Source organism: Sporisorium graminicola, chromosome SGRAM_8, assembly GCF_005498985.1.
Source record: "Sporisorium graminicola strain CBS 10092 chromosome SGRAM_8, whole genome shotgun sequence".
Taxonomy (NCBI): domain Eukaryota; kingdom Fungi; phylum Basidiomycota; class Ustilaginomycetes; order Ustilaginales; family Ustilaginaceae; genus Sporisorium; species Sporisorium graminicola.
Window position 1 is genome coordinate 456,104 of NC_043738.1, and position 25,568 is coordinate 481,671.

General features: G+C 57.4%; 10 protein-coding genes across 10 annotated transcripts; 6 read left to right on the top strand and 4 right to left on the bottom strand.

The window, feature by feature from the left end:
- Positions 1-49: 49 nt before the first annotated feature.
- Positions 50-586, bottom strand: EX895_005932 (uncharacterized protein; the record flags this gene model as incomplete). The annotated part of the gene is made up of 2 exons (XM_029886524.1): positions 50-337; positions 428-586. The coding sequence occupies 2 exons, from the start codon at positions 584-586 to the stop codon at positions 50-52; spliced, it is 447 nt and encodes a 148-aa protein (XP_029736837.1).
- Positions 587-881: 295 nt separating this feature from the next.
- EX895_005933 (uncharacterized protein) lies at positions 882-3,809 on the top strand (the record flags this gene model as incomplete). The annotated part of the gene is made up of 1 exon (XM_029886525.1): positions 882-3,809. One exon carries the CDS (start codon positions 882-884, stop codon positions 3,807-3,809), a length of 2,928 nt encoding a protein of 975 aa, XP_029736838.1.
- Positions 3,810-4,821: 1,012 nt separating this feature from the next.
- Positions 4,822-7,650, top strand: EX895_005934 (uncharacterized protein; the record flags this gene model as incomplete). Its single annotated transcript, XM_029886526.1, has 2 exons — positions 4,822-7,137; positions 7,327-7,650. The coding sequence occupies 2 exons, from the start codon at positions 4,822-4,824 to the stop codon at positions 7,648-7,650; spliced, it is 2,640 nt and encodes an 879-aa protein (XP_029736839.1).
- A 135-nt stretch (positions 7,651-7,785) lies between these two features.
- EX895_005935 (uncharacterized protein) lies at positions 7,786-10,851 on the bottom strand (the record flags this gene model as incomplete). The annotated part of the gene is made up of 1 exon (XM_029886527.1): positions 7,786-10,851. The coding sequence occupies one exon, from the start codon at positions 10,849-10,851 to the stop codon at positions 7,786-7,788; it is 3,066 nt and encodes a 1,021-aa protein (XP_029736840.1).
- An 846-nt stretch (positions 10,852-11,697) lies between these two features.
- On the top strand, positions 11,698-13,956 carry EX895_005936 (uncharacterized protein; the record flags this gene model as incomplete). The annotated part of the gene is made up of 1 exon (XM_029886528.1): positions 11,698-13,956. The coding sequence occupies one exon, from the start codon at positions 11,698-11,700 to the stop codon at positions 13,954-13,956; it is 2,259 nt and encodes a 752-aa protein (XP_029736841.1).
- A 1,621-nt stretch (positions 13,957-15,577) lies between these two features.
- Positions 15,578-17,644, top strand: EX895_005937 (uncharacterized protein; the record flags this gene model as incomplete). The annotated part of the gene is made up of 1 exon (XM_029886529.1): positions 15,578-17,644. One exon carries the CDS (start codon positions 15,578-15,580, stop codon positions 17,642-17,644), a length of 2,067 nt encoding a protein of 688 aa, XP_029736842.1.
- Positions 17,645-18,229: 585 nt separating this feature from the next.
- Positions 18,230-19,122, top strand: EX895_005938 (uncharacterized protein; the record flags this gene model as incomplete). Its single annotated transcript, XM_029886530.1, has 2 exons — positions 18,230-18,991; positions 19,072-19,122. The coding sequence occupies 2 exons, from the start codon at positions 18,230-18,232 to the stop codon at positions 19,120-19,122; spliced, it is 813 nt and encodes a 270-aa protein (XP_029736843.1).
- Positions 19,123-19,305: 183 nt separating this feature from the next.
- EX895_005939 (uncharacterized protein) lies at positions 19,306-20,931 on the bottom strand (the record flags this gene model as incomplete). The annotated part of the gene is made up of 1 exon (XM_029886531.1): positions 19,306-20,931. One exon carries the CDS (start codon positions 20,929-20,931, stop codon positions 19,306-19,308), a length of 1,626 nt encoding a protein of 541 aa, XP_029736844.1.
- A 548-nt stretch (positions 20,932-21,479) lies between these two features.
- EX895_005940 (uncharacterized protein) lies at positions 21,480-22,103 on the top strand (the record flags this gene model as incomplete). The annotated part of the gene is made up of 2 exons (XM_029886532.1): positions 21,480-21,608; positions 21,711-22,103. The coding sequence occupies 2 exons, from the start codon at positions 21,480-21,482 to the stop codon at positions 22,101-22,103; spliced, it is 522 nt and encodes a 173-aa protein (XP_029736845.1).
- A 106-nt stretch (positions 22,104-22,209) lies between these two features.
- Positions 22,210-25,326, bottom strand: EX895_005941 (uncharacterized protein; the record flags this gene model as incomplete). The annotated part of the gene is made up of 1 exon (XM_029886533.1): positions 22,210-25,326. One exon carries the CDS (start codon positions 25,324-25,326, stop codon positions 22,210-22,212), a length of 3,117 nt encoding a protein of 1,038 aa, XP_029736846.1.
- Between the last annotated feature and the right edge of the window lie 242 nt (positions 25,327-25,568).

The window sequence follows — 25,568 nt, forward strand, 5'->3', positions numbered from 1 at the left end:
CTAGAGCATAATTTGAGCATCAAAAGTGCGTGTAATTGTGTGATCACGACTATGCTTTGGCGTGTAGAATGCGTTCAACGTCATGGCAGCTGTCTGCAGTGACGCAAAAGGTGCCGCCCAGGTCAAGGGCGGCGTCGACGCCGTCAAAAGTGCCACCTGCTTTCGTGGCATGTTGCTTTGCGCTGGAGCTTGTGTCCTTGTACGAGCAGCGGATCTGTTGCGGGAAAGGGCACGGGCAGTGAGAGGGCTTGGCGACGCACGATAGCGTTCGAGGGCACAGATATTGCGTGCACTGTGCTGCATCCACTCTCGCCTCGAACCAGCTGGCGTCTCCGGACTGCGTGGCATAGCAAAGGGCGAAACCATGGCAGATAGAATGATCAGCGTTCCTGATTGAGTAGCGTTGGTGCTAGCGAGCACGACTTACCGGAGGTGGTTCCTGTTCTCGTTGTCCAAACATGGAGCCGCCTGCATGGCCTCCGAAGAACTGCTGGAAGAATTGGCCTCGGACAGGTGTCGACAGTAGAAGCTGGATCGCCACCAGCAGCGTCAGGTGCCATGTGTAGGCGAGGAGTCGCAACATCATCAATTGTGCTGATCTCTGCGTCCGGAAGCCTTGTCGTGGGCCAAGGCTGCTATGCTGATGAGCTGGAGTGCGTTGTTGGCAGCGTCCAGCGTGGAAGCCAGCCAAGGGTCCTGGTCCGTTTCCCGAGATTTTACCGCCGCAAAAGTGGAATTTTTCGAAGAATTATGCGGCTGCAGAGAAATTTAGGAGCAAGTCAAAGCGAGCAACAGCAGCAGCGCAAACAAAGCCTCCTTCGGACGTTCCGCAAGCTGTGCTACTACTTCCCTTTCTTACACTCAGCACCCCCCAGCACACCATGTCCGAGAGCACAGGAGACGAAAAGGCTGTGCTATCATCAGCTGTGCTGCAGCCAGATACCGTAGGCGCCGCTGCTGTCGAACAGCAAGATCCTGCGGACCGATCAGAACCACAATCAAACGCTGCGACGCAGCCTGCGCCAGAAGCATCACAGGAGAATTCTGCCATCGACGGGTCGACAAAGCCGATCGATGCGGAAGAAAAAGTAGAGGGTACTGCCAAGGAGGCTCAGCCATCGGTGCCGTCGTCTCCTCATGTCGACCGCTTAGCAATCGCAGACGAGCCAACAGGGGCACCGCATGCCACAACCGCCGACGAGGACACAGACTTCGTGCCTCCGGACATGGAACACATTGTCAGCACTGGAGCCGCACAGGATGGCGCCTCTTCCATGCAAGCGCTTCGTGAACTCGTTGCCCAAGCGAGGGCATCCTCGGGACAGCCTCGAGAGGCATTGCCACCAGGTTTTAGCGATGAAGAGTCCGAGCCCAGCACCCCAACTCCAGCACAGGCACAGCGGGGCGAGAAGCGCAAAGCAGAGGACGAGCTGGAAAGTCTGGTGCGGTCCAGTGCTGGTATCGACGAGGTGAGAGCAGCCGCTGAAAAGAGTCAGCATCCAGAGACCAAGACTTTGCTGCAGAAAGCTCTTTCTTCCATCTCGGGCCTTGTTTCGCGGCGCGGTAAAGCAGAGGCTACTGCTACAGCGCCTTCCATCCCAGCTACGTCAGAAGAGAACATCGCACAAGATGTTGTCAAGCCGCTCGTCGTCGGCGAGGCAGCCGATGACAGCGATGACTCTGATGCCTCAAGCAGTGACTCTTCAGATGATGAGGATGAGGACGATGTGGAGGAAGCGAACGATGTTGCATTGGCGGGCGATGATGACGACGACGAAGCGGGCGGCGACAGCACTGCACCAGCGACCAAAAACGAGATCCTCGCCCCCGACTTCGATCAACCAGCCATACAGCAAGTGACAGAAGCGGAAAAGCAGACGCTCAGAAAGCTCGGAAAGGTGCACTCCATCGTTGACAGCGTTGTGGTGGTCGAGCAAGACGTACAGCAATCTCAGTCAACTCAAAGCTCCTCCACCAACGCTGCCCCCGCCTCTGTTCCCGTCGACAGTACGGGCCGTCGAGGCGAACGACAAGGAGAATACAGCGTGCTCGATACAGGAAGTTTGCTCTGTTTCCAAGACGGGAAGGTGCTCGGTCTCGTCTTTGAAACCTTTGGATCGATCCACAACCCCATGTACTCGATTCGCTTCGCTTCAGCAGCCTCGATCGACCGCGAATTGATCCAGATGGGCAAAGCGGTCTTCTACCTGCCTTCGCAGAGCACCTACGTTCTTACACAGCTCCTTCGATCCATCAAGGGCAGCGATGCAAGCAACCAATGGGACGAAGAGGTGGCCGAGGACGAGATCGACTACTCGGACGATGAGCAGGAAGCAGAGGCCAAACGCCGCGCTAAGGCGACTCGCTACGGCAAGGTCGACGACCAAGGCAATCCTCTTCCGGCTCCAGCACGTGGCAACAAGCGTCAGAAGCAGCAGGGCACTGGACAAAGCTCCCAGACATCTTTCAACCCCTCTTCAAACGGATATGCCCATCAGCGTCCCAATCAGGGTGGTGCCGGCAATGTCAGCCACACGGCTGATCTGCAACACCCTCAACAATGGCCATTGTCTCTGCCAAGACGCAGTGGCGGTGGCCCGGATCTACCGCTGCCACCTATCCCTTCTGGACCTGCGTCGCTGGGACCTGCCTTCCCTCACGGGCTCGCCTCACTGCCACTGAAGCCTTCAGCTGGACTACCTTCCAAACCTAGCTTTGCACCGGAAAGCCCCATGTCTTCCCATCGTCACTCTTCCGAGCTCACGTCCGACCAACAAGCGACTACGATCGGATCAAGGTCACGAACGGCCACTGCAGAGAGCAGCATTGGCGGGCTTCCTCACAGCAGAATGAGCAGTACCGCAGCCAGCAGTCTGCCTGCCAAGCCTGTCGACGCCCTAGCAGCAGCAGCAGCAGCTGAAGCACTAGCTTCAGGCTCGACAACACCCAAGCAGAGCACACCCGCCATGTCGCCACATCGAGCTCCAGCGGCTGGCACTGGCGCTTCGCCGCCGCCGCCACATGCGTCTCGTCCAGCTCTCATGAGGGGAGCCGCGCCAACACCAGTTCCCGCTTACCCGCACCAGGGTTCGCCGGGGTGGTATGCCGCGGCTGGCTCGGCGCCCTCGAGTACACCCGCTTCTCCTGCGGCCCCCCCTCAGCACGGTGGTGCACTTCGTGGCATCCTGTACAGCCCTGGAGCTGGTGCGCCAGTAGCAGCTCAAGGGGGTGGTCATTATAATCCAGCCTACGCTGCTCACTGGCAGCAGCATTCTTACGGTCCCGCAGCGACGTCGGCTCCTCCAGCGCATCCCAGCGCCGGTGTGCACGCCTGGACCGCGCCGTATCAGCATCATTCTGCCCCTCTCCATATGGCGCCAGGCGCCATCAGCCACCAACAGCCGTACGGAGGCTACGGCGGCTACGGCGCTCCAGCCAATGCTTCTGCACCCTGGGCTGGAGGTCCAGCATATCCTGGCTCGCACTATCCAGGCTATACAGACCGACAGTACCACGCCTCAGCTGCCAATGCCAATGCCCATGCTGCTGCTGTTGCAGGATATGCCGGCCATAATAACTACGCACCTGCGACTCCAGCCCATGGCTACAGCGGCTATCCGACGCAAGGTGCCAACTCCGATCCCTACAACGGCTACGTGTACGCTCCTCCCAACGCCCAAGCTGCGCCAGCTTCCAATGCTGCAGCGTCGTCAGCTACACCGGAGAGCTATGACCCAAGAAGTCCTCTCATGGGCGGCAACAGCGGTCAGAACCAGCATGCTGCTTCGGGCTCGTCGCAGAGCCGCTGAAAGAGTAGAGTGCAACTCGGCAGTGAAGTGCGTCATCTCCGCTGCGATTGTCCTTTGAGCTGGCTGGCCAGCAAGCCCGACAAGGAAATCAACGGTCTGTCGATGCTGCAGGTAACCACGTTGCACGACAACCTGGTTCGGACCTCTGGGGCTTCGTGAGGGTCTATGTTTATGCCAATCCCGAGGACAATCCGTAGAGAGCAATGCCTATGTTACGCGTGGAAACGTGTGGCGATGGCCAGCTTGGTGGGCGTGTTGGTGAGCGGTAACGGGTTTAGACCATCGCGGGACGGCTCGATCCCTCGCCTTCTTCTTTTCGATCGTGCAATTTTGTTGATCCGAGCTTCTCTGTACAGTACTGTACTTTGCCGCATCGCTGTCGCTTGGATGATCAGCATACTGCCCCGATGTCGCTAGCACGCCTCTTGCTTGACTGTTGGAACAAATTGAAACTCAAACGTGCGCGGTTATGAGACTGAGCCGCTGGCAGTACCCGAAATGAGCTTGGGAAACTGAAATCGTGAGATGAAAGGCACTCTTACAGTACTGTACCTCCGCCGAATTCTGAAAGGGACGGATGAGCAAGAGAAGAAAGGGCAAGTGCAGTGGAGCTCTTCTCGACGCTTTGGCCTCCACGCGCGCGCATCCAAACCAGAGCTGCGTGTGCGCAGCTGCATTCGTCTAACCCTTCGTTGTATGCGCAGCGACGCGAGGTGACAATCCGTTCCCACTTCTTCTTGCAGTCCTTTCGATACTCAGCCCTTCCCTCCTTTCTTCCTTCACGCCCTTCGTCACCAGATACTCCATCACCGCCCTGATCCCACGAACAGCGTTTGTATCCGTATCTCACTTCTTACTTCTTCTTGACGTTGCAGACTTTTCACGGTTGTCTTTGCTCTCTTCTCCGCTCTTCATCCACGTGTCTGTCACTTCGTCATCGCCTTCGGTCCAGAACCATCTGCCGGTCGACAATTTGCTTCAACTCCTCTTTGCTGACGGCTTATGCGGCACCATGAGCAGATATCGCGGCGACCATCACGATCCACGATCTCACCATCTCGCGGACGCACACGGCCGACAAGTATACGAGAGCCCATCCACTGTCTCGCAGCAGCGTCGTCCTCATACGTCCCAGCCTCATCAGCCTCATCAGCCTCATCAGCCTCATCAGCCTCATCAGCCTCATCAGCTTCATCACAAAAACCCTGTGGTTCCGCTGGATTCAGTCTCGAACCCTCACGGCTACCCCGAACGCGATCAAGGCTGGGCAAGTCGACGACCCCGATCAGGAAGCGTCCACGTTCTGCCATCTTCCCATCCTGGCGACCCACGCCGCGGCGCTGATCCAAGCCTTGGCCCACCTTCGACAGGCTACGGCTGGTCGCCGCCCGAAGCATCACCGTCCGAAAGCTCTTCTCGCAACGCGGCAATTCACACTGGCCGACCCCACTTTAAACAAAACAGGAGAGAGCCACATCGCAATGATGACCCAAGGGCTCGTCCAAGTTCCCCACGCAACCACGGCTCGCAGCCCGATCCATCGGCAAGCATCCCTCGCAGCGCTGCAAGTCACGCATCCCGTCCCCAGTATGGACAAGCCTTTCCTGCTCCCGCCCTCAGAGCCCCTGGCATAGGAGCCAGCGACGACACCCAGCGAAGGCTGCGAAGGCTCGGCTACCTCCTCTGTACCATCGAAACCCGGCTTGGCAGTGAGTTGGCCGTCACGGAGCCCCACTGGACTTCACGAGATACGGAACTCTTCATACAGCTTGTAGTAGAGCAGAACGAGGTCGGAGAATCAGCGCCGATGCGGATGAGGACGATGCGCACTGCCTCTACGTACTACGGTATCTTTGTCAAGTGCCGAACGGCTCGTCGGACCGATGGCGTTTCCATGGAACAGGTCACTACCATGCGCAACGGTGTACAAAGTCTCGTCTTCGACGTCTGCGAGGAAGCAACGCTCTCGACTCGCGAGGAGGGCTACCGTAAGCTGCTTGAGCTCGGAACCATGGACACGACGCTTATCAAGAGCAATGTCTCGGCCTTGGTTCAGCTCCTTGAGAATGACAACGATCATGGCAGGGAGCGTAGGGTTGTTGAGGATGTGCTTGCCAAGCACCTGGTGCTGGCTGAGGGAACGAAACACGAAGATGGGCCGCTCACCGTAGCCTTGCAGGCGATGTTCGAAGACAAGGTACCACACATCAATAGCCTGATCCTCGATTTTCTCCTTGAAGCAGGCTCTGGACAGGAGATCGTCGACATGATGGCGGCCGACATCCTACATGCAGCCGTGCTTTCAACCTGCATCGCCAGCATGTTGCCTGTCGCCGTTGATGAGGATATCACAAAGGCCATCAAAATTATCCACGACCTGCAGAGCATCTGGGTTGAACCAGATGAAAAACTCTCGGATGCAGCGGCGACTGCCGCCCTCGACGCTGCCATATACGTCTTGTGGAGCTTCAGTCGTTTGCTCATGCACCAATACAAAGTCCTTGTTTTCACATCTTCGGAACAAGGCGAATCGGACGTTTTGGGGTTGGCCAACACCAATCTTTTGGACGGATTGGACCTGACACCAAAAAATCGATATGTCGAAGGAGGTGTCAGAACCTTTAGCGCTTTGATTGGCGCTGTTCAAGAGATGATTCGCGGTAGAACCGAGGAACATAAGCTTGCGGACGAACAGAATCTCTCCGAGGCAAAGGTCTTTGTCAACCAACTAGAAGCTTCAACGCTGTATCTATTCTGCTTGCTTCCCATTGACATCAGCACCGAAGAGCCGAAAGTCGTCGAGCATTTCAGCGCTGCTCAAAGGATCGTTCTGTTTCGATCCGCCGCCAACCTGGCAGCTCGAGTAGCATCAGCCGCAAAGCACTATCCTCAGCAACTCGGCTTCCCGGGCGAACAGATCACTACGCATATTGCTGAAGTGACAGCAAGAGCGCTGAAGGCCTATGTACCTACCACCGGAACGGGAACCAACGACAAAACCAAGGCGCAGGCTCAAATCGCGTACAGCATGCTGGCTGGACAGGCGCTGCTGACAGCCATCCATTGGTGCGAGTCTTCGCTTGACCGGCCTGGAATCGTATCGACCGACAGAGACTTGCGCGAGAAGGTCCACAGCCTTTCCTCGCTTGCGCAAGAGATCCTAGAAAAGGAAGAAGCCGATCTGCAGGTGCTCAATGCAGCCGCCCTGATTTCTAGCTTGGCCAAAGGGTTCTTGTCTCTGTCGAACAGAGCACGAAGCGACGTCAAGCAGCCGAATCCGACTTGGCTCATGCCTGTTCCTCCTTTACCTGAATGGGTCGATCCATCTGTAAGTGTGCCGGCGCCGGCACCCCTGCCACCCTCTCCGTCGAGCAAAAGCAAAACCGGTAAAAGGAGACGAGCGAGTGAGGAGGGGTCGACCGAAGGAAGGCACAACGCGAGCGAAGGAAGGCGAGTCCGGGGTCGCGGAGCTGTTCACTACAGAGAGCGTTCTCCCGATCACGGGTGGGGCTCGCAGGTGAAAGCTGAGCCCTCGGTAGCCGGTCTAGCTCGTGCAAGCACAAGTGCCGACAGAGGAATCACGATTCGAGGCACAAGTCGAGCAGAGCACGAAATGCATGCAGATCGTGCAGACGCAGGGCCAGTGCCACCTTGGTCGGCTGGAGGCGTTGCTGGAGGCGTTGCTGGACGTGTTGGTGCGCGAAGAAGCTCGGACCGATGGCCGGAATCGCACCGCCTGAGACCCAAAGAGGAGCGTAACGAGGACGTGGCTGCCTGGAGTCGTCGACGTGATGCGGATAACCAAGGTCACGGCAGCAGGAAGGATCGTTGGGGTCGTTGATGAAAGGATCTCAGGATCGTTCATTCAGCGGACATCCGCCAGGCACAAGTCACGGCGCACGCATAGGATAAAGCTTGGAAGCAATGAGCTGCATGGCATTATCGTTTGGCTATTCTCGGCCCACCGAGATCGTTTTCACTCACTAGCATCCTCCTCAGAACTGGTCTCTTCCTCCTCGTCATCGTCCTCCTCCTCCTCCTCCTCCTCAAGCTCATCCTCGTCGTCTTCTTCGTCCCAGTCGTTGGCGCGAAAGTCATCATCTTCAGGAGCCGGATCGTCGAGATAGGCTCCACCCGCCATGTCCTGTTCGTCATCGTCGCTCTCATCCAAAAACGAATCCAGGTCCTTGTACTTTTGAAGCGCCTGCGCCGAGGTGGTGTTCGCCTCCAGCTCGATTGGAGTTGCGCTGCCGCGCGAGGTGGGAGTCGAATTGCCTTTGCCCGGTGTCAGTACGATCGGTGAGGCAGATGCAGCACCGTGGGGTGACGCGGCAAAGTCGGAGGACGAGAAGGATTTCAGATTGGCCAGCGTGGTGTTTTGAAGCGTGGGGTGGGTGGGAGGGGAAACAGCAGGTGGTTCGCGCATTGTGGAAGGCGTCGGCTGTGTGGTCCATTCGGTAAGGGTGGTATCTAGCCAGCCTTTGATGAGCTTTCCTCCCAGCACCAGGGAGAGCGAAGCAATCTCCGGGCCGTTGACGGGTCCGCTGGCGGGCGAGGTCGGAGATCCGTCGTCGGTCTTGTTGAAAGATCGGCCTGACGCGTCTATACTATTGGTTGTCGTGGTGTGGGACGCACCCTTGCCCTCGAATAAGACGTGGATGACCTGCTCCCTTCGCAGACGTACACCCTTTAGGTCTGCATCTCCATCCTCGGTTGTGCTTTCTCCAATGGTGCGTGCCGCGGTCTCGATGGCTGCTTGGATGGTATCAACTTGCGTTATCGCTTCTTCTGTCTTCGAAGCATCCTCGGCTTCCCCACCGTCGCCGCCGCCGACGCTATTCGACTTCTTCTGCGCAGTGAGCGGTGCAGTCAGTCCCTTCAAGAAACGTGCGCGATCGCGCACGTCAAAGTCGGCATCGTACCGAGCCAGCTTGAGCAGATAAAAGTGCAGCACAGTCACGGTTGACATGAGACGCTCCGACTTGCCCTGCTGTCCCTCGTCCAGTGATGGCGTTGGACTGAGCACGGTAGGTAAAAACGCAAAGACTTTGCTCGACGTGGCGAGGATTTGCAGCTTGACGATGGACGATTCGTTGGCAAAGTTGAGCGCACACTGCCGAAGGATGTCGGGCACCACGAGCTCGGCGAGCGTCTTGGTCTCTTGAGTCGAGGCTTTCGGGAGTGAAGACATGCTCTTGTCGGAGACCGAGACGGACTGGCGCGCATGTTGACCGAGCAGCCACAAGATGCTTGCTCTTGCGTCAGGGTGAAGGATGGCACCTTTGCCGACCACTTTTGCTTTCGTTCGACGTTTCTGCTTTTCTGCTCCAGCGGCAGAAGAAGAAGATACGCTCTTGGAGGCGGTGCCGAAGAGCAAAGCTGCCAAACGATACACGATGGCAGAAGTCCTCCTGGGCTCGACAGTTCCTTCTGCAGCGTCTGATTCCTGAGCAAGTTGCAAGAGGTTCTTGATCGCCAGTACCGCTCGCGCAATGGTCGAGTCATGAATCCGAGGTCCTGTTTTGCGCTTGCGAAGCAGGTCGAGCAGAATGGCGAGGCACCTGGAGCTAGCGTCCAGGTCCTTTCTGAGAGCCAGCTCGCCCAGGCACGAGACGGCGTGCGCGGCGATGCCTGCATCAGCGGATCGCAGATGACTTGCTACCTCTGTCAGCACCAGGTCTAGGTTTCCCAGATTGCAGACGACGACCAAAGTATCGAGCTTCAGGAGCGACAAGAAGATGGGCTCCTCGTGCGATGCGCCCAGAAGGAAGGATGTGACGTAAGGTGCGAAGAGCGAGCCATTCTGGCGTGCAATGGCGAGGATGTTGAGCAAGACCAAGTAACTGACGTCTGGTGTGGATCGGAGTAGTCTCACGAGTGGCCTCACGAGCATGACGTGATCGGAAGCAGGCGCAAGGTAGAGGATCGCTCGTGCGCCAGCAAGCACAACGGCGGGGTTCCGACTGTGCAGCAGCCCATGCGATTTGCTAAGCAGCAACTCGAGGTCGCGGTCGAGGTCCAATGACGGGCCAGAGGTCGGGACAACGCGCGTTGATGCCGTTTCCGAAGTCGAACCTTTGACGGGAGCAATCGGGCTGGCCGCATCGCTTGTAAGGAATTCCTCGAGACCATCGACATCGCTTTTCTTTCCACTGTCAGGCTCGGATTTTGGTGCTATTTCAGGCGTCCTAGCAGCTGATGGCGCCTGGGAGCTGAGAGCGGAAGCCTTAGGACTAAGAGCAGTCTCAATCCGTGACTTGGGTTGGACGAGGTTCGCTCTTGCATAGCGCGATAAGACTTGAAGCGCAACGACTTGGCCCCACTCGTCCATGTCGGAAAGCGCATGGCAGATTCTTCGATAGTTCTGGTGGAGTAGCGACCAATTGGTAGCACACATGCGCTGGAATGCGGAAAGGGCAGCGCCCAAGACGAATGGCGAGCGATCCGAAAGTAGGGTTGCTAGCACCTCTTGGAGTGTGGCGAGCTGCGATCGATCGATCTGGTAGCATTTCGGGATGGCCAGAGCGGCGATCTTGCGGACGTATAGGTTAGGATCGCGAGAAGCTTTTGTGACAGCCATGATGACGATGGGGGATACCATGACCACCTTGATGCTGCTGAGCACACGCAGCGCCATAGCGCGGATGAGCGGACTTGGATCGGACAGGTCTCGTTGAAAGCTGTTGATGCTGAGGAGCGTCAAGTCCGGGTTGGTATTGGCGTAGCGTAGGAGCACAATGTAGACGAGCTTGCGTACATCGAGGTTGGAGGAGGAGGTGAGCTTCAAGACGGCAGGGAGGAAGGAGGAGGCGTCGCGACCCTTAGATACCATAGCGACGATCCTCGTGAGTGCTGCGATGCGGTCCTCGTCCCTGCTCGAGTCAATCTGGGTAGCGATGGTGGACAGCTTATCCTCAGAAGTGTCGAGGTACTTGGCTGAGCCGACGCCGCCGACGAGGCCCTTGAGCGCAGCAATCGCATCCTCTGAAGTCTCGGAGAGAAACGCAAGCGCACGCGACGAGTTCGAATAGGCTGCACTCATGATGGGCAGTGAGCATCCGATGGCTCGAGACGAAAGTGCTGAGAGCGTTGCAGCAAGACTGTGGACGGAGATGGGCGGTCGAAGCAGAAAGAAAGTCGGAAGGCAAGCAAAGGAGGAAAGGAAGAAAAGATTGAAAAGTATTGTCTTGTCGGTGGAGGTTTCGAAGCAGTCCAATTTTGCTGCAAGCTCAAGTGCGACTTGACGGATCCGTGCGAAGTCACGATCAGTGGAGTACGGCCTCGAGAGCAACACAGAGGGCACTAATGCGCCTTCTGACAGGCCAAAGCTTTCGCTTCCTGCAGAACTACTTGAGCGTCAATGCCTGGCTAGCTTTCAGACGTTTGTGCAATCAGGTACAGCGAGGGATCAGCTCAACCTCAAAAGAGCAAGAAAGGACGTTCAAGAAGAATGCGCTGTGCTGTCTAAACTCGGATACTCCAATCAAGGGTCCGTACGCCGCACACGCCTCTCCGAGTTTCGTAGGCGCACGGTCTAAATATTAAATCGAGCTTGCGGTCGATGTGACCCCACGCGTGCTCTGAACCTTGGCTCCCATCGCCTTCCCCTTCACCATCACCAACACCTTTGCTATCATTCTCACCTCTGTCTCCGAAGAGGGCTCCCTCCGGACACGCCGACACCGCCTCTCTCTGCAATCAGACCACCACATTCAGCGCAGCTCGTGCGTCCACGCTAGCCTCGCAACTTTGCCTTTTTATCGGCGATTCCGAAGGTGCGCTCGCCAAGCTGACGCTGATGCCGACATCAGCTCCGCACATCCCACCTCTCTCAGCGGTGCGGACGCCACAAGAACAGCGAGACCCGACAACCGTTCAAGTGCTTGGCATGGACGTCTCACGGTCCCAACCGCTCGTGCGCAATTCTTCCAGTAACAGCGACATCTCTATCGCCTCGGGCACATCGACACCTCATAGGCACGGAGACTATGCCGCCACACGCTCTTACATTCCTTCGCACAGCTCCACCGCCTCGCGTCTACACAGCCAGTCATCCTTCAGCACCACTGCTTCGCAGAGTCCCGCCAGCAGCGAAGCACACGAAGAGCTTGCATCCATACCTCCGCGCTCCACAAACCACAACCATGACTCGTCCTCACTCCGACTCGCCGGTGCTCCCGACACAGCCTCGCGTCGATCCCATCTCACTCACGGGAGCCGTGTGCTGAGTCACAAGGATTCCTTTGGTGGCTCCTACGCCTTCAACACTGGGGCGGACCTCAGCTTCGACTCAGCCGACGAAGCATCCTCTTCGCCCCATTTCGTCAACTCGCAACGACTTCCGGAGGATCGATCACTAGAAAGTCATCATCGGTCCATTTCCCTGTCTCGTCCAGCCCAGCGGTCTCATGACGGCGCTCGAATCCCACCGCCGTTTGACCCGCACCGTTCAGCGGACGACAGCGGCGTTTCTGATCTCACCGAGCCCATCGAAGTGCTGGGTCGTCCTTCGGCATTCACCGACTTGGCAGCAGGTATGGTCACCTCCTCGGCTTCGAGACCTTCTCCTCTCACAGTCTCTCGCTCTCGAGATGCGTTGTCCGCCGCTGCCGATGCTGCTTCCACGCGTGCCGACGATCCTGCGGATACGACCTTTGCTGCGAGGTTCGACCAATCTTTGTCGCTCGATACAGTCAGTCCGACCTCCAACGCATTTTCCAACGTAGACTTGTCTGGTACCAAGCAGAGTGATTTGAACTTGCCTGATTCCAGCATCGCTCAGAGCTCAGCCGGCTCCTCATCAACGCCACTAGCTTCGAAAACTGGCGAGCGCTCCGAGGAAGACATCTCGGCGGCCCCAGCCAGCCTCAATGATCCGCGACGCTCGACAGCACCGCCTGACAAATCAGAGCCAGCGCTCGCTCGACAGAGAAAGCCGTCTGCACCCCTTCCACCCAATGCATTACAATCGAAGGACCGACGCAACAGAGATGAACGGGACAAAGCAGCGTCTGCTTCGAGCAAACGTACGGCAGCTGTGAGCCGCCCACGCGAGCCGGCCCTTTCTTCCCCATCCACACGTGCGGACGTCAACAGCGCCGCGCCACGCACACTCAAGACTTCGCATCGCACTCTGCCCCAGCTTCCCTCGGCAAGCAGCGTTCAGCCAGCACCTCCGCCCGCAATGTACTGGTCAAAAGCTCCAGTTCACGGCAGCGTGCCTCGCCGAAGTTTCCGCGCACACACCGCAAACTTGTGCGATGAAGTGCTCTGGCTGTTTGGTGGGTGCGACAACCGCGGCTGTTTCCGTGATCTGTGGTGCTTCGACACTGAGACCATGTGCTGGTCCAAGCCCAAAGTCACGGGTGACATCCCGCCTGCTCGTCGCGCACACTCGGCGACCATGGTCAACAAGCGACTCTTTGTCTTTGCCGGCGGTGACGGCCCTCACTACTTCAATGATCTGTACATCTTCGACACAGTGTCGCTCAGGTGGTCCAAGCCCGAAGTCGGCGGCACTGCTCCCAGTCCAAGACGCGCGCACACATGCAACTACTACGAGGGCCAGCTCATCGTCTTTGGCGGAGGAAATGGTGTCGGTGCGCTCAACGACGTCCACACGCTCGACGTAAACGATCTCTCGCGCCTCGAGTGGCGCGAACTCGAGTGCAGCGGCAAAGTGCCCATCGGTCGAGGATACCACACCTCAAACCTCGTCGACGGCAAGCTCATCGTGATTGGCGGCAGCGATGGTCACATGTCATTCAACGACATCCATATCCTCCGTCTCGACACGCGCACTTGGTACCAAGTCAAGACTGACGAGATCCACAACCGTCTCGGCCACACTGCCACGCAAGTCGGCTCTTATCTCTTTATCTTTGGTGGACATGACAGCAAAACGTACACCTCGGAACTCTTGACGCTCAACCTTGTCAATCTGCAGTGGGAACCACGCAAGGTGTGCGGTCAGAAGCCACTCGGACGTGGTTATCACCAAGCTTGGTTGCGAGATTCAAGGCTGTTCGTGCATGGTGGGTTTGATGGCCAAGACATCTTTGACGATTTGCACTTTCTCGACTTGGCTGCTTGCGCCTATCTGCCGCAGATCACCAGCTTCAGCGTGGAGCTTGACCACGATGAGTGATCGGAAATTTTTGCTTTTCGATTCAGTGCGGATGGGAAAGCTAAGCATGACTCGTCGTCTGTCAACAGAGCTGCAATATCATTGCTATACCCCATTATCAACACCTTGCTCACTTGCAGATCTTATGTGCGGCTCGGGTTCAAGTGGGTGGCTGTGTCGCTGTGGGACCCGTTGCCGTTTGGCGTTCACACCTAGTCGTCGGTGTCTTAGGAAGAGACCGGTGGTGGGCTTTCTTCCCTGGACAAAAGACCCACACAGAACACGCTTTCCACCCGGCTCGTTTACCGGTCTACACGCAAACACATTTTGATCGTTGCAAGGTCGACCGGCTGCTATGGGTCTGAGCGCGCATCTGCGTTGCGGCGACGCCCAAGGCTGCTCTGCCTTGCACACCTCCAATGTGAACAATGCCAATGACGGCAGCTCCACTCGAGCAACAATGGTGATGGGTGAAGCAACGAGGGTCGCAAGCAAGATGTATCGGAAACCGATCACGGGACGAGCAATGGCATTCATGTGCAGTTTCCCCGGGCCAAAGAACCGGACGGAGCAAGCCGGATCACTGACGAGACCGACATCGAGCCGACGGATTGAGACACCAGTCTGTCTTTCATCTCACAATCTCATGTCCGAGCCTGATGCAGTGGGTCAGCCACTGACGACAACCTATCAACGCATGTGCGCCGCCGTTATCACCACGCGTCGTTGGCCACCATTCGCATGGAGGCGAACAATGGAGACGACACGGTAATCAATGCACGCTCACCACTTGCTACCTGGCGCTGCTTCGGCCGAGCAACCTCTCGTGTATCAGCGAGTCTCCGTGAGCAGGGGAGTTGATTTGGTCAGCATATCAATGCGACCAGCTCAACTCGAGGTTGGTGGGCTTTGCCGGCTCACGCAATCGTCACCCTCCTTGGTCACTTCATCTGATACCTGCTGGTCAACAGTACCAGGCATCGTCTCGCCCGTATCTTGTGGCTTCCGATCGGCTGCTTTCTCTCTGCTCTCTGGCGTGCCGGAGATGATTGGTGTCCACTTTCCACTTCACACGATGACCCTCTTCATCTCGGTCTGATGCGTCCCACAGCAGCAATAAACTCCTCGTCTCCGTTCCTCCCACACCTCGGACATCGCTTTGGCTCCAGCGATGAAGTCGGGGGACAGGGGCCTCAACCACGCCGAGTCGCTTTGTCATTGTTGCCTCCGTTGTGTGCCACAGGAAGTGGGAAGGGTTGACTTTGTTGCCCCCCTGGATCAAAGGGTGACCACAATGCAAATGAAATGGGGCGAATGGCCGATTGTACTCCCTCTCTCAGAGCGTGTCCAGTGGCGCCGGTCTCGATTCTCATCGCAAGAGCAAGACGGTGGGTACTGCATTTGTGCCACAAAGACGAAGCTCGTCTGTTGCAGGGCGACTTGACTCGAGCTGTCCCCTTTCTGACAGCATAAAGAGGGACGGTCGACCGGGTCATCTTTCCCTCCTTTCCTCACAACTTCTTATCCGCTCTTCTCTCTATCACACACACTCTCTTCTCTTTGACTTTCCCCCTTTTTTCTCGTTAATAATTCTTGAAGCTTCTGGCAAGTATTCAAGTCGAAACATATCTCGATCGTCATCATGAAGTTCCAGGCCTCCTTTGTTACGCTTCTGGTCGTTGTCAGCGCCGCCATCTCGGTCGCCGACGCCAAGACCCCCGCCACGGCCAATAAGCGCCCTTCCAACCTCAACCGTCGCGATGAGGCTGCTACTCTCCAGAAGCGTGGCAGTCTGAGCGGCTTCGCCGGCCGCTTCTTCCGCCGCGACGGTGGCGGCGCTTACGACGGCGCTGCTAACCAGGACGCCGACGCTAGCACTGGCGACATCTCGAATCCCAACGCGGCCAACAACGACGGCACCACCAAGGAGGACTACAGTGACAAGCCCAAGAAGAACGGCCAGGGTTCGTCAGGCCAAGATGGTTCTAAGCGAGAGGGTTACGCCGACGATTCGGCTAACGATGCGGATGCCAAGCCTCAGCAGCCTGGGGCCGAACAGCCCGAACAGCCCGAACAGCCCGAACAGCCCGAACAGCCAGAACAGCCCGAACAGCCTGAGCAGCCTGAGCAGCCTGAGGACGACAACTCGAAGCAGCAGAGTAACAACACTCCTCAGCAGCCTGGCGTGGACGGAACGCAGCAGGAGGGCTATGGGGACAACGGCTCGGTGCCGCCCCAACCTCAACAGCCTCCATTCGACCAGCCTCAACAGCTCCCGGGTGACCAGCCTCAGCAGCCTCAGGATCAGGGTCAGAAGCAGAAGGAGGACGAGGTCCGTCAGAAGGAGCAGGAGAAGGAGCAGAAACGCCAGCAGAAAGAGCAAGAGCGTCAGCAGAAGGAACAGCAAAAGCAACAGGAGAACGAGCAGAAGCGTCAGCAAAAGGAGCAGGAGCGTCAGCAAAAGGAACAGCAACGCCAGCAACAGGAGCAGCAGAAGCAGCAGCAGGGCCAGCCTCAGCCTCAGCAGCCTCAGCAACCCGATCAGGGGCAGCCCGAGCAGCCCGACACCGAGGAGCTGCAGCCTGTTAACTCTGGCGACACCAACCAGCCGATCACTCCTGACGAGTTGGAGCAGAGCCCCATCCCCGTCAACAATGTTCAGGATGCTCCGGCCTTGGACAATTGCCCCAAGCTGCCCAAGAAGGGCGGTGGTGAGGCTGACACTGCTCCATGCTTCGCCAAGGAGGCGACGCGCAAGGACATATGCTCGGCGTTGAAGCAGTTCGCTGTCGACACCGTGAAGCTCGGCTGCTCGGACGACGAGTGCAGCGAGGACGCCAAGGACTTCTCGAACCATGCCTGCAACAAGAAGAAGCAGTGCGACTTTGGCTGGGACAACAGCTGTGACTTCTACCTCCACATGGGCTTCAGCAACGTGCGCAAGTTTGGTTGTGGTGCAGCTGGCGCTCAGCAGCAGCCTCAACCCGATTTGCAGGGTGGTGACGACGACACCGAGCAGCAGCAGCCTCAGCCTCAGCAGCCCGGCTCGCAGGTTGACACTGACAGCCCCAACAAGCCTGGTTGGACCATTGACGGACCAAAGCAGCCGTGGACTCAGCCTGACTCACAGGGCGGCGGCAAAAACAGCCCTCAGCCTGGCAGCGACTACGGTGACGAGGACTGCGAGGAAAGCGAGGACCAGGGTGCCGATCAGAACGGTCCTTACGGTGGCAAGCTCAAGGGTGACGACACTGAGGATTCTCCTTACGGCGGCAAGCCCCCTGGCGATAACGACGCCGAGGCTTCTCCTTACGGTGGAAAGCCGACTGGCGACGACGACAGTGAAGCTTCTCCTTACGGCAGCAAGCCCAAAGATGACGACGCCGAGACCTCTCCTTACGGTGGCAGCCCCGACAGCGACGACAAGTCCAACGGCGACGCTGACAAGGCAGCTCCTTACAACGCTGGCGCTAACGGCGATGCTGACAAGAAGCCCGAGGACTGCGAGAAGGACAAGAAGAAGGAAGGTGACGACACTAGCGACGACACTGCTGGCGACGACGACGAAGACGCCGACAAGTCGGATGACAAGACTGCTGACGAGATCACTGACGACAAGACCACTGTCGGTCAGAAGAAGGCCGACGGCCAGACAGCTGGCACTGACGACAAGTCGGACGACCAACCGGACGACTCCAACTTGCAGTAAGCGCTTCTTCTCTCGGCTCTGTCGCTGACTGATTATTTTTGAAGTGTCATCGTCCTCTTGTAGATCTTCTCCCCGTCTCTTGTCTTGGTTGTTTCTCCTTCCTGTCTGGTCACGGACTAGGTACGGCAACTTCGCCGCTGCTGTTGCTGTACTTAGCCCTTTCCCATTTTCTTTGTTTCTTCTCTCCTTTTCTTCCGCCTAAAAATGTCCAGTCTTTTCCTTTCCCTTTACTTCACGTCGCATGTGGTGTGTCTTTGGGAGCGACGAGTGGGGAAACGGCATTGAGATCACGCTGACGTCGTGTCGTGGAAGGTACGATGGGTGCTTGGCAGGCAAACGTGTCGAAAAGCGCCGAAAGGCGGTCGCTTCCGGGTCGCCAAATTTCGAATAGCCGAGTCTCTGTCAGTTTGCGAGCTTCCGGGCCGGAAAGGCTTGAGATTTCGGCGGACAATTGTGCGCTGTGGTTTCAACTCGACCCCGCACTTTGAATCAAGTCTCTTCTCCGTCCTCCATCCACCACATTCAACTCGCAGCATCGCGCATCTGGCCACTGCATATCACCACATTCCATCCCCTTCCTTCAGGATGCAGATCAAAGACCGAGTGTTCTACGTCACAGGCGGTGCTTCCGGACTGGGAGCGGCCACGGCCGCACACCTGCATTCCCTCGGCGCATACGTCGCGATCATGGACTTGCAGCTCGAAGCGGGTCAAAGCTTGGCCGACTCACTCAATCACCAAAGCGGCTCGAAGCGGGCGGCGGCGTTCGAGGTGGATGTGTGTTCGGAGGATGCTGTGAGCGCTGCGATTGCCGGGTCGGATGCTTTGTGGCCCCAAGTCACCGTGGGAGGGTGTGTCAACTGCGGCGGGGTGGGGATGGCAGGCAAGACGATCAACCAGGACGGCGAGCCATTTGACCTGGACACGTTCCGCAAGACGGTGGAGATCAACCTGATCGGCACGTTCAACGTCTCGCGGCTGACCGCGGCGCGGCTGGTGCGCGATCTGCCCAAGCCCATCCCCAAGCCCGCAGAGGCCAGCGAGGATCTGGGCGTCATTATCAACACGGCCTCCGCCGCCGCACTCGAGGGCCAAGCCGGCCAGTGCCCCTACTCGGCAAGCAAAGGAGGTGTCCTCTCGCTCACCCTGCCCATGGCACGCGACCTGGCCTGGTTCGGCATCCGAGTCATGACGCTCGTCCCCACGCTGTTCGAAACACCCATGATGAGCCAGCTACCCAAGAGGGCGAGGGAGGCCATCTTGCGGACGTGCGAGTTCCCCGCCAGGTTCGGCAAGCCCCAGGAGTTTGCACTTGCCGTTCAGGGCGTCGTAGAGAACCCGATGCTTGTAAGTTGTTGCACAAACACAGGCTCGTGAAGTGGTAGAGTGCGTGCTGACCATTGTTGTTCGAAATTTTATGTGTACAGAACGGCTCATATATCCGCCTCGACGGTGCTTCGCGACTTGGAAAACTCTGATCCATACCTGGCATGTCGGACTATCTCCACACGACGCACTCGCTCAACGCTCACACTGTACGCACAACCTGTCTCTGCGCCAGCGTCGCAGCCACACCAACCTCACATTCTGCACGGGTAAATGCAATCTTGCACACCAAATGAAACCCAAAACCCCAAAGAAATCGCATTACGCCTTTCTGATCAGTCGTCATCATCAAACTTGATCGAGTGGGAACCGTACACATCGATCGCGCCACCCCTGTACGAGCCGCGCTTCTTCTTGTTTTTCTCCTTGGTGAAACCTTTGCCACGAGTGACGATGAGATCCTTACTGGCGCGTGCGCCGTACTCGTCGCCCGAGACACCCGCTTTGCCTGCGTACGACATGTCCTTCATTCCTTCGTGCAGATATGTCACCTTGTCCGCTTTGACGCGTTGAAAGGGCGTGTTTGTAGCCGAGGCGTTGTTCCTTCCGCCGCTGTGAGGTGCAGGCTGCTGCGAAGGTGTGCTGGGGGAGAAGGATGAGGTAGATGCGACCGGGGCAGGAGTGGGGGTCGCAGGAGCAGGAGCAGGCGAGGCGACCTTTTGACGCTTGGCTGGGGGTCCTTTGGGAGAAGGTGAGCTGGACGACGACGATGACGAGCTGCTCGACGATGAAGAAGAGGACGAAGAGGAACTGTCGCTGTCGGATTCCGAGTCGGAAGAAGAGGACGAGTCGCTGCCGCTGCCGCTGCTGGAATTCGAGTCCGAGCCCGACTCAGAACTCGAGTCAGAAGAGTCGTCACTGCTGCTATCGGACGAGTCGTCACCGTCATCGTTGCCGTCAGCAGCAGCAGCCTTCGTGGCGGTTGCCTCGTTCTCCTCGTCACTCGAAGATTCATCGGAATTGGAATCCGAGTCCGAGTCCGAGTCCGAATCCGAGGAGTCGGAGGAGTCAGAGGAGTCAGAGGAGTCCGAGTCCGAATCGTCCGAGCCATCGTCGGCAGCCGTCTCCTTGACGACCACCTCGACCTTCTTGAGGGTAGCGTTTTCCTTCTCCTCGTCATCATCATCGCTGTCGCTGTCGCTGTCATCCGAATCGCTGGATTCGTCGTCGCTGTCGTCACCATCATCGCTGCTGCTGCTGTCACTACCATCGCTGTCATCCGAGCTCGAATCGGAGTCCGATGCTTCAGAAGAAGAGGTGGAGGACCCACGCTTGCGCTTGTTGGTAGCAGCCGCAGTCGAGGGGCCTGCAGAGGATGCACGCGTAGGAGTGGCAACGCCCTTGCTAGGCAGCTCTGCCTCGGCCTCGTCCTGCGAGTCCGAGACGACGGTGGAGGAGGCAGCTTCGGTGTCCTGGTGAGGCTCGTCGTCCTTGGAAGCCTTGAGCTTCTTGTCATCTTCGTCGTCCGAGTCTTGCTCATCGTCACTGTCATCGCTGTCACTGTCGCTGTCGCTATCAGAGTCGTCCGAGTCGCTGCTACTGCCGCTGCTACTGCTACTGCTACTGCTGCTGCTGCTGCTATCCGAATCAGAGTCAGAGTCGGAGCTGTCTGAATCAGAGCTGGACGAATCCGAGTCTGAGCTGTCCTCATCCATCGGGGTAGGTGACGAGGGCTCTGGAGCGACAAGACCGGGCCACGAACGTCTTGGCGAGTTACGGACGTGGTCGATCAGCGCAGAAGCGAGCGTCCTGGGTGGCGCAGGAGAGTCCGGCAGGGTGGCAGCGAGCTGCTGCGCCGCATTAGGAGCGTGTTCGGACAAGAAGGCATGGACGATCTGGAACGTGTTGCGCAGGGCTTCGTCCGCCGCAGCCGACGACGAGTTGGGGTTCACCTGAGGCATGCTGAAAAACCGGATACCTTGGACGTGATTGGAAGGGGATGATTATGCGACTCCTCGAGCTAGCTTCGCAATCCTTTGCGATCCTTTGCGTGCCAGAGCGTTAGTCGGCCGTCTAGAAGATGGAGTAGGGAGATGAAGGGAGTGTCGAAGAAGGAGCTCAAGGAGCTGCTGTCGTTGCATCTGCGCAATCTTGACCAGAAATCGAAGCAGCAAAGCTTTTGACTCGGAAAAAAGAAGGGTTCACTCACCGCCACTCAGTGCGCAATCTTCCTGACACAAGGCGCCAACCCCCAGCAGTTCGCAACGCAGCCGAGGCGAAAAAGTTTCAACCAAGGAAAAAAAGTGAACCCTGAAGATAAAGCTTTTCACCTTAGTCACGCTTATGTTGGTGGAGCAGGTCACCCGGGTCGGATCACCGATTTTGAATCTAGAACCATGCCTCCACACTCTGGACAGAACGGATCTTCTTGACAGCGTGACTTGCTGTTGAACAGCTTCGGGAGGATCTTTTTCTTCTTGTCCACTCGAGCGAGTATCAAGCTTCTACAATGTCAGAGCAAGCATCGAACTCGGGCGAGGCGCCCCTGTCAGCGCTCAGCACATCGACGCTAGGATCTGCACCCAAACGCATACGCCATCGAGAGACGCAGATCGAATCAGCCTACGAGCTTCAACGTGTAAGTAGGCCCCTCACCGCTCGCCCAAGCCACCTTCGCATCGAATCCACGTCCCTCCAGCAACTGACTCTTGCCTTGCGTTCTAAACAAACCCATGCACAGAATGCTGCGATGAAAGGTGCCCTGCTCTATACCGCCCTCGGAGCATCCAGCTGCTTCCTTGCGCACCATCTCTTCCCCGGTTTCCGCCGACAGACCCTCGCGCTTAAAGGCTTCATCACCTCTGGTTTTACTATCTTTGGCTTCGTCGTGGGAGCAGACACGGTGCTGCTCAGCCACGAATCGCAACAACGATCGGAGGAGAACATGGTCCGTAGCCGTGCACGTGCCGAGTTGGGGAAAAAAGGGATCGTAGCGAGTGAGAAGGAGATCGAAAAGTGGAAGGACGAGTATATTCAGCAGAAGTTGGAGGAAAGAAGACTAAGGAGGGAACAGTTGATGCGACAATTTGAGGAGGAGGCTCATTCAAAGGAGGCAGAGGCGAGCTCAACATGAAACTCACATCTTTTGCATCATGTTCACGACCAGGAAGCAAACAATACACCAGACATAGAATGCATGCTCATAGCTTGAACTTTGCACTGCGCGAGGGGCGGTACAACTACACCAAGGGAATACAGCTAGCACTGACAGCGCGCACCACATCTGTGCCCGGTTCGCGCATCAGCAGCAGATGCGTTGTCTCCACCGGATTTCTCGGCCTCCGCCTTCCCTTCTCCGCCGGACCCTTCAACGCTGCAACCCTTTGCTCTCGATCCCGCAACTCCATCCAAGCGCGAAACGTGACTGCACCCACACCGAACCCTTTGCCATTACCCAGCGAGTAGTCTCCATCCAGCACGGTACCAATGGCGTTGTTCCAGTCGGCGCTTCGATCGTGCATCTCTTCCGGGTCGGCTGCAACCCTGACATATTCGCTCCACACGTTGCCGCCTATGACATTCTTGTGCTTGAGGTGAGCTGCTGTCGTTAACGGAGCACTACGTCCCAACTGCATTATCTCGCATCGTCGTTCGATCAAAGCTTTGAGATACTGCTTGTCCACCTTGGCTGCTCCCGTGCTGGACCGGTTGGCGACGGCGGCCGGATGGTCGATCGGGTCCAGATGGTGCACCCAGCTGACATGATCTTCGAACGTGGGCGCCAGCATCAAGCTGCTCAGCGGCATCACTGTGCCCTTGCGAACGGCGTGAACTTTGATCGGGACCATAGCAGAGGCCAGATGTGACGTGGAGAGGGCTGTTTCCGCATTTGATGGCCCTGCCAGCTCTGCAGACGCGACTAGCCACGGCCGCGCCATGTCGGTATCTGCAGCTTGCTGAACTGATCCTTTTCCGAACACTCGTTCCGAGTTGCTGACGATCCACTCCCAGTGGTGCGACCCTCCGAAAGGGTAGGGCCTGGCTACACCCGTTCGGTCGTGCGCCAGTTTGGCTTGGACCCGATCGGGCGTACTCTTCTGCTGAAACGCCGCCCAATCCTTATGCGAAGGAAAAAGGAACTCCGACCTCTTACCCTTGGGCCTCTTGCTCCACTCTTCCTGCCTTGCTAGCGCTGCCTCCCTTTCACTGACTGCATGTGCTTGTGTACCGAGCCAGTTGCGAGGATAGCTGAGCAGATCCGCTTTTGCTGCTTGCTTCTGTGCGACAGCCGACGAAGCCAACGCCGCCAATTCGAGTCTCTGGTGTTTCAGCTGGTGCTGGCCCAACACTCTGGCCCCGCTCGATGCCCCGGATTGGTGGGTGGCGACGAGCGACAGAAAGAATGCCGTGCCCCAGCCGCGAGGGACGATGAGAGTGAAGCGATCGACCGAGGGCTTTTGAACGAGTTGATCGCGAATCACGACGACAGGCGCAGTATCATCGGGCGACTCGGGCTGCAAGCGTGCCCCAGGTACGATGTTGCGTGCCCGTCTCGAGTCGATTTCGCCCTTACTGAAGCGAGGAGGATTGGCGCCCCTCCAGAAGAGGGTGTTTGTGAATGATTCGACGGTTGAAGAGCCGTTCGCCACCGATTGTGAAGGAGCACTTGCGTTGGACGACAGCGGTTTGAGCTTTGGAGGGTACGACAGACGTGGATCATCAACTTGCACTTGAACCATCGCTGCATCTGCACACTGCTGCTTGCTCAAGAGTTGTCGCAAGCTGGTCTCGTCGGCTCGTTTCCTGTCGCCCTGCGACACTCGCAACACCGCTTGCAAGAGCGGTGCCGCGCGAGGCCCAACCAGTTCAAAGACGTTGAATCCTTGCTTTCGCAGCAGAAGAGCCCCGTCGTCCAGCAACCTTGATTCGTTTGGCGCTTCGACATCCGAGCTCTGTGTCGCTTGCTCTGATGAAGCCTTTTTGCTTCCGGGCCAACCGGCCTGTCTCCTGCGTTTCTTCTCGAGCTTCGAAAGAGAGCTGTCCTTGCCGCCTGCGGCTAGCCATGGGTCAGGTGCCGATTCGAGTTGATAGGCATATGTCTCCACCTTCAGCGAACAGGGGTTTTCGATCTCGAAAAACATGTTCTTCCTCTCGTCGACCAAGATGACTCCGGCCGCCTTGAGTCCACGGCGTACATGTAGATCTGCTGCCGGGTGAGCAAAAATCAACGCCTCTTTGGACCTGTACGAGCAGCCCGAGTCTTCCAATATTGGAACGGTCGAAAATCGCTGAGTACCAGGGAGTACAACGATGCGCGCTGGTGCAAGTGCGGCGGATAACGTGGTGCCCGAATGATCGCCCTCGGTGGAGCAGCTTGACGGATCGCCCTTCATCTGCGTGAGAACGGTGTCGAGAACACGGGCTGATGAAGGTGCAGCGTCTGAATCAAGCTTGGCGATATGAGCAAAGCCTGCTTTGCTGAGACTTTCATGCAGCTGCTTGACCAAGTTGGGTTCGACTTCTTCTCCGTTTACCAAGGCATCCAAGTTGGCCAGACGAACACCAATGCGAAAGACCGAGTAGTAGCTAGCATCGTGCACGGTGACAGATTCTCTTGCACTTCTCCAGCTTGCACGGTGGCTCTTCATCATGGTCGTCTCAGGCAGAACAAATCCCCATCTTCCATATGCGTTGCCCTGATCCCTCTCCTTGCCCTTGCCCTTCTCTGTGGTCATCCTGAACCTCTTTGCATGCCAAAGATGCGTTTCGAGCCAACTCCTCTTTGGATGGGAGGCTCTCTCTGCGAGCTTCTTGCGCCTGAGGGTGGCTCGAATAACGCCATGGCTGGGCAGACGTTTCCTGATATCAGAGCGAGAACGGGCCTGGGTGGTACTGCTGCGGAGTTCTGCTAGCGCTTTTGATCGAAGCCGCGATGGCAGTCGGAGAAGGTTGTGCGAAGCAGCACGCCGGCGTGCATGCCGAGGGAGGAGCTGCCAGGCTCTGGTTGTGGTTGCCGATTTGGCAGATTTGATGGACCGAAGGAAGCTGCGAATTTGGAAGGCGCGGGAAGAAAGCAACGATTCCAGCTCGACGCTTGTTGGTAGAATCGAGGTAGCAGCGGCAGCAGCGGCTGAGACGTGAGCTGGTACGGGGGTCGAGGCTTTGGAGACGGTGCGAGAACTGCTCGCTGAGGGTTCTGACGTCGAGGCGGTCTGAGTCTGGATGAAGCGTGCGTTGTGTGCACGCTCTTGCTTGCGCTTCTTCCAATTTGGGCCCTGTCCGGCTGCGAGATTGGTAGCGCTTGCAGGCTTGGAGCTTGAGGCTGCTGACGGTGCAGGCCGCTTCTGAGCAGGCATAGCCGTTAGCCGCGGAAGGTGGACGTGTGTCCGATCCTCGCCGCTCTTGCTTGTAGCAGGTGATGGGAGCCCTACTAGAGCGTCGGTTAACTAGCAATGTCGATGATGATGCGGGTTGAAAGAATGATGCTCAGCAACCTAGTCAATCCAAGGCAAAGTCAAAAATCTCCAGTGTGGAGCAAGAAGAATCAAAAATAGGAAGGGTCCAAGAGTATAGAAACATACGGCCGACAAGGGACATT